Source organism: Diuraphis noxia, unplaced genomic scaffold (genome assembly GCF_037042655.1).
Source record: "Diuraphis noxia isolate RWA-SAM2 unplaced genomic scaffold, SU_Dnox_SAM2 contig0001, whole genome shotgun sequence".
Taxonomy (NCBI): Eukaryota; Metazoa; Arthropoda; class Insecta; order Hemiptera; family Aphididae; genus Diuraphis; species Diuraphis noxia.
In genome coordinates this window covers 39,092,575-39,105,269 of record NW_028301711.1, presented here as the reverse complement: position 1 = coordinate 39,105,269, position 12,695 = coordinate 39,092,575, and the positions used below count along the sequence as shown (strand labels likewise).

Genomic DNA, 12,695 nt, shown 5'->3' with positions numbered 1-12,695 from the left:
GTTTAACTATTATATACCTATTGCGAGCTATTATTATAATATAAATATATATAAAAATGATAGGTATGAGCAGTATATAATAATAATAATAATATTATAATAGGTATGCGGAATGTGAAAAACAGAAACTGTACGCAAGGCACGAGGAAGAATACTGTCGGGAAAATGCACGTTCTTACGTTTTTTATTTTTATTTTTTTACATAATATCATTTCCTCTTGACTTGCGCGAATCGCTGCGGGACGTTGCAGCTAATAACGAGACTTATTCATGCATTATCCCTTTCGCGATTTATAATAAATTAAAACGTATCCGTACAGACTATAATATGTACGTCATGTACCATATCGATAGTTAACTAAATAGATCGGTACATTACACGGCAAACTAAATCTCTGCACTCGTCGCAGTCGTCGTGATCTAGCGGGCGGCCTCGGGCATTGCCTCGTAGCCGCCGCTCGCTGCCGATGACGACGACCACCGCGACGCGCGCCCGCGAGCCGGTGACCGGCACCGCCGCAGCCGCGAGGCTACCCTCCGCACCGCCGCCGCCGTTAGCCGTCGCCGTCTCGTTATGTACTCCCACCACCGCCGGCACCGTACTCATCACCACCACCAACGGCCACCACCACCACCACCACCGCCGCCGCCGCCACCACTAATACTACTACTACTACTTACTACACGGCGCTATTCTACTACCAGAAGCACTACGCCGCTCCGGGCTCCGATACTCCCGCCGCTTTTTGCCCGTGGTCAGACGTGTACAGCCGCCGCAGTGCCTCTAGCGAGAGCCGTCCTGCCCGGCAGTGTATCACCACTTTTCACTAGTAGTAGGCGGTAGTTGTAGTGCACGGTTGTCATTATCGTCGTTGTCGTCGCGTACATGTTTACCGATCGCGCGTGTGACGAACGGAAAGCCGGCGCGGTTTTGCTTTTGTGTCGCCGTTAAATTTTATTCCGTAACCCGACGACGATATTTTGCCGGTATCGCCAATAATTGTTTGTATAGTCGATTTTCCGATTCCGATGAATTAGTATAGTTTTCCACTTCGTACAAGGTGGTCCCTGCAGACGACGTGCAGCATCATTACTCGTGTACAACAATTAAAATTATTTAAATTTTGTGCGCCGCGAAACGCTTTCAGTGTGTCGAACGAACCGTACAATATCGGACGAATACGGTAAAAAACCACTTAACGTTCAGACCGAATATTAATTATTAACGTCATTCCGCCGCCGGCCGCCGCCGCCGCCGCCGCATGTGGAGGTTACACATGCGGCGGAATCGGCGACCGCCGCAGAGGAGCCCACCGGCGGGACGGCGATCTCTTCGTTGCCGTTGACGCGCTCGCCGATTATCCGCTAAGCCGCCGACGGGCACCGCTGGCGCCCGACATGGACGCCGCAGCCGCTATGACCACCACCGCCACCACGATCACCGCTACCAGCAGCAGCAAGTGGGTATGGCGGCCAAGATGGACCGGGTGGACGACGGCGCCGCAAAGTCGTCCAACTTTTTGCCATTGCGAGATTCACGACGATTACAAAACCGACGACCCATCACCCACCGAGCGTTCACGGCCGTCGCGCCGACGTTCAAGACAGCAGTCGTCGTCCGGGCCGTCCAAGTTCGCGCTTGCGATCATCACTATGTTGATGCTATTGACCACCGCGATCGAGGTAACGTGTAATTTTTTTCTAGAAATATTTTATCGCTGCAGTAATAATTGTACCGATATCTCCTCACGGCCACGGAGTTGTCGTCGTGATGTTAATTATGTATTTAATATTATGTACGGCATATATATATTTTATATGTGCACTGCTATATACCAAGGTCCAAACGTGGTCAGAAAATCGATTTCAAATAAAATTTCAATTCAAATTTCAATCATATAATAATATTGTTCAAACGCGCCGGTAAAATAAAATTCCACTTGGAACGAGATTAAAATTAAGTGAGAAAATTAGTATTTAATTTGGTATATAGGTACCTATAATCTTTAGTTTTCTAATAATTATAGTATACCAAGACACTTTAATTTATGGAATTTTATAAACTATATGTTAATATGCCCCATTTATCATTAAATTACATTATATTATACAGTTTACAAAATTCCAGGCGGGTAATGGTCCATTTAGTCCCCCCCCTTCAACGGGCGCCTTTGTAATTGTTTCATTTCAAGTCCAATTCGAATTTTATTCCGACCATTTTACGCATATGTATAGAGTACGAAGCAATATAATCGTTTTTCCGACGCCTGTCGTGACGTGATGGTAATGAATCCGTATAGGGACACCAATAATAATAATTATACTACACTATATTATATGATGAAGGCAAGTACACACGGCAATATAACAATAACGGCTGTACATTATTTTAGTATCGCAGATGTATATGCATCATTTACGACGACGGCCGTCGGATACGAACTTTGCTCGTGACGACTTTTTTAGACATATTTAATTCCATTTTTTTTTTTTTTATTTTAATTTTATTGCTGCGATAATCGAGCGTTATAATATGATTATGCTTATGCACGGCGTTTGTGACGTGTTTGACGCCGTGTAAATGACGTACGCGATATGTGCGCGGTTTATGTGGCACGCATTTACACGCGCGGTACCTATATATTATTATACTTATACAATATATATTTTATAAAAAAACATATTTTTTTTATAGTTCTCGTCAAATTGCAGACTCTATCCACGATTGCAATATATATCGTGTTTATGGGGACGACGGGGTGGGGGTACGGCAACTATATGTATATACACTGGTCGTTTGACGACGGGTTCCCACGACTGTCGCCAGCCGTGTGTATTTAAATTAAACTAAATTAATATTTGTCGTAAATATCAATTACTGCTATCTCTGTAGTTAGACATAATACTATGACGTGTATATTAGTATAATAGCGCGTACAAATAATAACAACAACAATAATAATTAAAATATTTATTATAGGTAATAAGTATTTTGTTTGATGCAAATTAACCTCATACAATGGCATATTATACTGGTGTATCAGGTTTTTAAATAATAGTATCAGTCGCCCAAACAACACTATTTATGAATGAGGATTTTGGATGCTTGAGAAACGCCTCAAACGTCGTATTCGTATAATATATATTTTATTTTGTATTTCGTTATTTCCATATTTATACAGTTGTTCGATATTTATCATATTAAGTGTAATTATTGATTCTTGTATACTCAGTTCGGCGGTGGCTACACACAGATAATTTCTTTCACCGCTGTCAACATTGTAGTATATGATATAGGTATTATACACTTATACCCTACCATTATAATATTTAGTGTAGAGATCTGACGGGTGCGGTGGTGTGCAGTTGTCAAGGAGTGGCAGATCAATGTACATAATGTGGATACGTGAGATCGGGCAGTTTGGTAGTCGAATAGCTCTTCATAATAATATCATGGCTTATCTGTTTGTTTTAAAAATCAATGGTATAAGTAATCTGTGATGTGTGTGACACCTGCACCGCCGGGGCCGAACGAGTAATATAATAATATGATATGTGGCGGGTGTTTTTTGTTTGCGTGCGTACATTAAAATATATTGCTGAGCGCCGTCGGCTGTAGGCAGATATGATCCTCGTACGTTGAATAATATTGTTGTGCAGGCGTAATATTTTTCATTCATAATAATGTATAGAGGCACCAATATAGTAATAGGTATATTATATGAATGTTGCCGATTGTGAAAATTTTTTTAAAAATATTATGAAATTTATATGAAAACATCGTCTTCCTACACGCATTGTATAAAATATGATAACAATTTGTTTTTATTACAGTTTCATTGAAAGTTCGTATTGCACCACATTCACGTGCGTTTTAAGTACGGTCCATAATTATTGCAAAACAACTACATTATAATTTTTATTTATGAATGGAAAAAGTTATTGTGTATCATGATATAGACATATATTTTATTATATCCTACAAATAAAATAAAATATGACTACATTGTAATAATGAGGGGTTGAGTGGAAGCTGTCAATAGTAGAGGGGTTTCGATACATAAGCTGTTGAGGATACATGTTTGGGTAATATTAAACTTTTTTTTAGAGTTTGTTTGAATGACATTTGACAACTTGTTTGGATAACGAACACATCGAAGGATACAACCCGTTTGGATATAATAAGAAATCCTCTTAAAATTAATCTGTTTTTATAAGTTACCTACGAAAGTGTTTTTTTCTCATTTGATTATAAATAATAATATTTGATAGTTTTTACTTTACCAATTACTAATATTTGAATAGAATTTAAGTCTAAAAGCAGTTAAAGTAAACAAGTTATATTTTATTGATGTAAACATTTTGATTATATCTAGTAGGTACTGTTAGTTTTAAAAACATTTGGTTAAATGTCGTACATAATAGAAAAAAAGGTTAATTAGGTATATAAATCACAACTTCGTAAATTTTAAATTCTGAACAACAGAAGGGAAGTATTTTAGTTTTTTTTCACGTTCTTCAAGCGTAAGCTAAGATGATGCTAATCATGTGTTTGTCGCTTCCATCTTACGAATGTATGAAAATGCTAAGTTTAGTTCTGTATTTTAAATAAAGTGCAATTAGTTTTGATATTTAGAGTTAATTTACCTATCATAAAACTTTTTTCAAGCGAGCCATATCTTGTTTAAACATTATATTATTGAAGAAATATGAAAGAAATCTTTGAAGATTAACCTTAATAAATTTTTTTAAATTTTTATTAATACACTAGGGGATGTATTATTATATCGCCGACGTTATCGGAAATAAACCTACTAGGTATGTAAAAAAAGTATAGCTTTCAGGAAACACGAAAAACGTTTTAAATAAAAAAATCAGATTGTAGTTATATCATAAAAAATTTATAGTTGCAGGTAACCGATTGATTAATTGTTATGTAGAATATAGGAGGTATTTCATCAATGATTTAATGTAGGTAACACTAGGTAGCAGTGGTAACACATTAGGGAAATCATTTATTATTTTTCAATCATTCTAAGATGCAGATAGTACATTGGAGATTTTATTCACAAGTAAATCTGATTGCAAGAATACCAAAATCTTTAATTTATTAATTTAGCCCATATAACTCACTGATATAAGAGATTCCCGTCAACAATGATATAATGGTTAAATAGTTGAATCACTTATGCAATATGACAGAATATGCTTATTACTTTTTTTTTATAGTTAGATAAGTAATTAACAATATATGATACATACATAAATAGGAAAATATGATAACAAGCATACAGAGTTTTTATTTACATGAATAATATGGCAAGAGAGTCCATCCAGTGATGGAACCTAAATCTATCAACTTATCACCTTAACCCTGAACTTTTATCGAAAGTGTTAAACCAAGGGTGTCTAACCCGTGGCCCATTGTAGATTTTGATGTGGCCCTTACTTCGATATAAAAACCATGAATTAAATATTAATTGTATATAAAATATTAATATTACGAGAACAAATTTATTTTAAGAATATAAAATTATAAAACATCAAATTAACTGTAAAGGCCGACGCACACGTTTATTATAAAAAAATATATTTTTCTGTTCACTTATAATTAAATATTATTATTTGTAAAAATATTTCTGCTTATTATTCGCTATAGTAAAATTATAAAAAAATGTATTGTTGTATTATTGAATATAATTTAATCATTAAATTTGAATGTATTATTATTTAAAAAAAGTATGTGGTCCACAACAACTTCTACCTTTATGATGTGGTCCAGTCTTCATAAAAGGTTGGACACCCCTGTGTTAAACAATATTACTTTTGATTATCCGTTGTTCAATTATGTTTATAATCTCTAACACTATTTTTGTAACCATTTTATCTGATTAATGAATTCAATATGCCAAAATATTATTAAAAAATATATTTATCTTGAGCGACTTGAGCTCATACCAAATTTAAATAAATATTGATTTGCTATGAAGTTTTATCATTTTTTACTAATTCTATGATGCCGGAGTATTCCAATTTACAATGTTAAAATATATTTACCAAGTGATTAAATTATTTAATTGAAAATAAAATGTCTAATCTCAATTTATACTATCAGTCCGGTATATTGATAACTAGGTCCGGAGGTAATCACATTTAACGGATTCTATACTGTTCATTGAAGCGTACATACGATTAGTTAGGTTTATAATTATTTCATATTAATTTTTGTCAATTTTCTGTTAAATAATTATATGATAATTGAAATTAGTAAATAACTATAAAGTATAAATAAGTGTTGTATATTTGTTGTAGAAGTATAATATACAACAATGTTTATATTTATACATTTTGTATATTATAACTAAAATGGAGATTAAAATATATTTGTGTAATGAATAGGTATTGTTTTTGTTGAATAAGTCTTCGTTACCTTAAATTACTTTATTATTTTTTCTCATTTTATTGGAAAGTCTCAATTATTGTTGTTAATTTATTTTAGTAGGTTATGTGTCTATTCTAAGTATGTACTACCGTAACATTACATCCGTTTGTTTCCGAATCTATTTATGAGTGTGTTTTTTTGTGTATGATGGAAATATTAACGGACTTTGGACGTTGACGGACATGGTTAAGAATTCCGGTCATTATCCTTTTTTTTTAAGCGAGAAAGATAAATTCCAACTGGTCGAATTTGAATTTATCTCTATAAAATTTACGTTAACCGATCTACTGCGTTTTCAAGACATATACAATTCTAAAACTTAGGAAGATCTTTAGATCTGGATATCGTGAGTGAAATACATGCGATTTCTGTATAGGTTTAACTTTAGTTTAGTTTCTATATTTATTTATAGTATCGCCAATCTTCGAACTTGAATGGGGTTTAGTCGGTACAACAGTTTGTTAATAGCTGTGTCGTTGGGTGAATCTGACATTGTTCCGGACATCGTCTAAAAGACTGTGTATAGCATAGTGCCGTGTAAGTGGTATTTGGCCGCGTCACATAACATAATATTATAGTAGACCTATTCGTATAGGTAATAGGTATATTATTAATTTATACCCATTTAATTATGATCGCTGCCTTCAATACCCGAGTTTTTTTTCTCGAAAAGTTTCGGTTATTATTACACACGCACATAGCGATAGCGGTTTGATATACGCAAAACAGTGTACTTAGATCTCGCGTGAATTTCATCCCATAACAGCCGCTGTATATAATTACGCGCACTGCCCGTGCGTGTTGTTTTTTGCGCGAAACAAATTCGTGTGTATAATAATAATTATTATTTCGGTCGATAAAACGTTTAGACACACGTACACGCACACGCTAACTTATACATATACACACTTGCATACATGGGTACAGAGTCACTCGTACATAAATACTCACACGCTCAACCGTACTTGCGTATACCGATACCGGATCAGTCGGGTGGCAGTATTTTCCCGCAATCGTTTAATAAATTTCTATACGACCGTTGACCACGTATACCTTCTCTCGCTGTATAATAATAGGTAGGCACCCATGTATAGCATTATCATCAGCGACGGCGGTTCCCGCAAACTAGGTTTTTTCTAGTCCTCGTCGGTTCGTTATAACAATGTAGAGTGAATAAATTTTATAACAAACGGCGTAGGTACCAATATACCTATAATACGTGTACCCAACGGCTACAGTTGTAGTGCAATCACCAGTGGCGTAACTAGACGTTAATATATATACTTATACCTACCCACGATGGCTAAACATTTATATGCGCCTTCCACCCCGCTCGATCGATCACCGCCGTGAAGTATTATAAAAAGTTATCCTGTTAGCGTATATGGATCATGGACATTAGAGTACTCTATTAGAACACTATTGTGTTCGCGGTAAAGATATGTGTACAGATACAGACGCATAAATATATTATATGGATTAGTTAGGTACATTGCGATGGATGTTATCTGTGCGTGTGCCGACCGTCGCGACACGATCGTCGTGAAAGATATATACAAAAGAGATTTCTTAAATAATCCGTTCATATAATATGTATATATTACGTTACCCGCGCATGATAATACTGCAGCGAATATACTAACCGAAACATAATTTATACATTTTCTGTAGGTACTCAATATGTGAATTGTTTCAAATAACATTCAAATAATAATTACTGTCACACCTATACCAACATATAATGCGGATAGTTGAAAAAAAATCTAAAACGGATCTTGTGGTTGAGCCCTATAGCTATAGGTCTTCAGGGCCCCGTATAAAAACGTCATGCCAGTCATGCACTCGTGTCACCCTAAATATGTACTATTGTGTTACAGCACTGGTACAGCCGCGCGATGTTTCGTCCGGACACGTGTAAATGTAATAATATATAATATCGTGGCAGGGGAACGACTCCGAAGACCCTCCTCGGAAGTCGGCATACGATTTCGGGGCCCACAATAATATCGAGTATAAACATTTTAATATTATACATATAGTCGATTTGATAATGATAATAATTTTGTAGATCACTGTTTTTTTCATTCTTTCCGTTGGATCGCTTAAAAATTTCGCAAAAACTTAACGTTTCACTTTAATGAACATTTATCATATTATTACACTGTGAATGTAAAATTAAATAAAAACGACGTTTGCAAATCACGCGATACATTCGAAATGCTTTCCACGCGCACGCCGCGGGCTTTGCCGGTGAGCGGTCTCGACGGGGTAGGATGACGCACGCGCGCTGTCCGCTGACAACGGCCGCGGCCGCCTTCGTCGCCGTTGCTGGGGGAGGAGTGACTTTCGTTCTGTCGTCTCGCGGCCGGCGCCGTAACTTTTCGCTCGGCCGCGTCCGCGGAATACGCGCATCGTCACGCCGCCCAAGCCCCGCCCAGACGCGGTGGTACTGTCGAAATAATCACGTACCGCTGCGGTGTTAAGCCCGGCCCTCTTCCCCGCCGCCGCGGTACTCCGGTCGTGTTTTATACGCGCAGTCGCCGTGTATACTGAGCGTACATATCACATTATTATTGTTATTATTATTATATACCTTCTATTATTCTAAAAAAATGTATTCCATTTATTTCAGTTCTATTCTCACGTCGTCGACTCAGAAGCGGCGAGTGGGGTGGTGGGTGGAGGGCGGTGTATTATATTCGTTTCGCCTATTACACACGTCATTGCATTTCGCCCGCACCTATACAACCCCACTCAAGGCCCGACCATCGCTCCCGTCGTTCGGTTTGCCGCTTTTTACAATATACTTTGGACGGACACGCATAGTTATATTCTCCGATTTTCTACGGTCCATACCGCCGTCCTCGAAAATCATTCGTAATACTCGCTACTGCACGCGCGTATATATAATGTATATGCACGCATTATAGAGTGTATACCAAGACGACGACGACGACGACGGTATAGGTATAATGTATAATATTATCAATAATGATATCGCTAACGCAAATATGTGCATATATATATACATTATTATACATATATACCACGGTATATTATGTCCACTCTCGCAACGTATGCATACTTACGACTATAACGTATAGGTACAAACGCAACGAAATTTGGTTAAATGTCGTGTACCTATACAACGACATCATTTTCTATAATATATATATATATCATATATAATACAATAACATGGCATGGATATACATGGATGTATGTTATTATATATCATATTATATGGTATTTTATTATATCGTTGTGATGTTCGCGCAAGTTTCCTGCCGAGTCGTGACGAATAATAATAATATACGAGTCGCGCGGGAGACGGTGGTAGGAGGAGATGTACACATCAGCAGCGGAGAGATGGATTGCCGAGTGAGAGAACTTGTGAATATACCTATATACAAGCTCGAGCGCGCGCGCGCGCGCGTATACACGCGTTACGTGGGCGGTGGACGTGGTGGCACGCACGCCCGGACCGCGTGGCAGCCGCTGCAACGCCGCTGACCAGCCGGCACGCAACTCGTTGTCGTCGTCGTCGTGTATAGTCCATGTCTTCGTGCGCTACATCAGACACACTATGCACACACACACACGCGACTTTATATACACAAAACCTAGCACGACGACGTGAATTTTTTTCCTATACGACACAAAAACGCGTTTTTTTAATAATAATAATAAAAACGCGATTAATACGGCGGTCTAGCATGCGTGTTCATAAGTTAGGATGGTTGTTTAAACGACGGAAAAAGAAAGGGTTCACGCGATCTTCGGCGGAAAATATTTATTATAATCGCGCACGCAGACGTATTTTAACGTTCTATTTAATATATTAAATAATATAATAAAATATACTATTAATATAGTAACACTAGTAACAGATACATAAATGCATGTATACTATTATCCTATTATTGCATTACGAGCGTATTTTATACCTACGAAAAACGAGATGACAAAATTTATTCTCGAAATCGCCTTCATCGCTATCGTCACGCCGTGCAAATATCGTATACAGTAATATATTGCATGTGATTTCCCGCAAAGCACGCGTGGCCTAGGTAGGTTTTTATGGTATCTACCAAGCAGAGACTGGTCGTGCGGGGCGACTGATTTTTTCTCCATCTCCCCCTCCCTCCCCCCATCACACTAGTGAGAATTTACGTATAACAAATGGCCAGGCCGTCGCACTCACTACATACATATATAATATATATATTTATGCATCACGTTGATGATGATGATGACGACGTCGCCACGTCGGTCCGTTTAGCGTGTGTCGGTGATCGACAACGACGAGACAAATCACTTGATCATTTATCATTTTAATTTTCATTATTATCGCGCGTGAGTGTATGTGTGTGAGCTCTTTCGTCGCGTCGTCACGTATAACAATCGTTTTCGTGCCCCCCCCCCCCTCCGGTCCGCGTCCTGCCACCGATGACCCGAAATAAAGTATCTGACAATGGACATGCACTTAGTTATTGTGTTCGCGCGCGCGCTTCGTTGTATTTATGTATGTGTAGAGGCCTGTAGGTAGTGTCTGACGACCTTATATGCGATAATTAGTTATATTATATTGAAACAGTATTAAGGTATTGAGTTCGTTTTATGCACAGTTCAAATAGGAACCTACCTATAATATATGTAGTAGCTGGGTCCGGATGTGTATTGTTACTGATGAAGTGATGACTTACCTGTCTACTAGTTAGAATTATACCTACGAGTATATTAACAAACACAAAAGGTCCAAAAACTGTTTATACGAGTTTACGACCGTGTGTTGTATAGTATTATGATATTATTGTAATAATAAGTTATTGAAGCGTCGTTTATTTAGCATGGTTTAAATTTATAATAATAATAATAGTTAATAATAGTTACGGTCAGCCGTATGGGATACCTGTTGTATCCTATTGGAAATTTCATGTGTTTACCGACTATCCCTTTTTGACAAAGATAATTTACATTGAATTTCTGAAATTCTGAATAGAAAAGGGACAGGAAATGTGTCTTGCTTATTATTTGTGCACAAAGTTCTTAAATATGGGTATTACAGTAAAAGAAACGGATGTAGTATAAGTGTATTGATGCTATAAACAATACACTTCCTAGTTCTTTGTATATACAAAGGGACACGAATACCCAATAAAGGTATTGTACATTTATTTTATTGCTCATGATAATGGAGTTAAAGTCATTATAAGTAGGCAATTTAAAGGGTTAGGTATCACTAATATTAACTACCCATGTTCTATACAATAAACTGTATTAACGTTTGGCTGTTTAGCAGCTATAAACAATTACAATCTATTTGAAATGTATAAAGTATTCTTGATCATATATATTCTTAAACTAATTATGTTCATGAAATGTAACCATTTAATGTATAGGTTTTTTGTTAGAGCTTCAGGATAACGCACCTGTGAAATTCGCCACCATAGAGTTATTGGGTGTTTAATATTTCGATATTCGTTGCAAGCCTTTACGTAGTTGAATTTTGTTCTATAAATTGTAGTGGTTACATGCCTATAGTGTCAGGTTTAAATTTCAATTATTTTTAAATCAGCTGGTTAATAATCTAACCCCTTACATATTAATGTTTAATCCATGTGAATACGTGTATGATGTTAACATATAATAAAAACCTAAAACATAAAATCTTAATTAACACTTTACCTAACTGCCGTCTGCACAAAAAGGTACTCCTGCACCACCTACCTCGTCATTAGCGTAACAATATGGAGTTTCATGAGAAACAATTTCGGCGCCGCCGCCGCCGTCATACAGCGCATTATTAATCATCGCTGTCTTCGTGTCGTACTGGCTCACACGTATATGGCTATAAGCGCGGTGGCGAAACGCCGATTATTCGAATTATCGGAGCCGCCGCCCTGACGGGCTAACGGATTTGGTGCCCTCGGGTATATGCGGCGGAAACGATATAATTATACTACCCCCACCCGTTACCATCATCAACATGACGTGAGAGTTTAGAGTCCGAAGGAGGTGTAGGTTGATGTATGTGCATGCACCATATTATATATAGTAGATAACATAATGTTCAGCAGTACTCTCAATTCAAAATGTAACAGACCTATATGGTTACATCTTACATGTTGCACATACCTATACGGTTTGTATCTTAAAAAAATCTCCTTCAATCAGTTTAGAATAATAAAAATCAGTGGCGAGACAGGATTTTTCTTGGGAGGGGGCTAATCAATTTTTACACAACAGTAGT

At 37.1% G+C, this 12,695-nt stretch overlaps 1 protein-coding gene across 1 annotated transcript in view; it reads left to right on the top strand.

Moving 5' to 3' along the window:
- Window positions 1-732: 732 nt before the first annotated feature.
- The window catches only part of LOC107167920 (uncharacterized), a 52,804-nt gene continuing 40,841 nt past the window's right edge, over window positions 733-12,695 (top strand). The window contains exon 1 of the mRNA XM_089215642.1: window positions 733-1,683. Within this exon, the coding sequence (XP_089071768.1) occupies window positions 1,399-1,683 (285 nt within the window). The 5' untranslated portion in view covers window positions 733-1,398. The remainder of the gene's footprint in view (window positions 1,684-12,695) is intronic.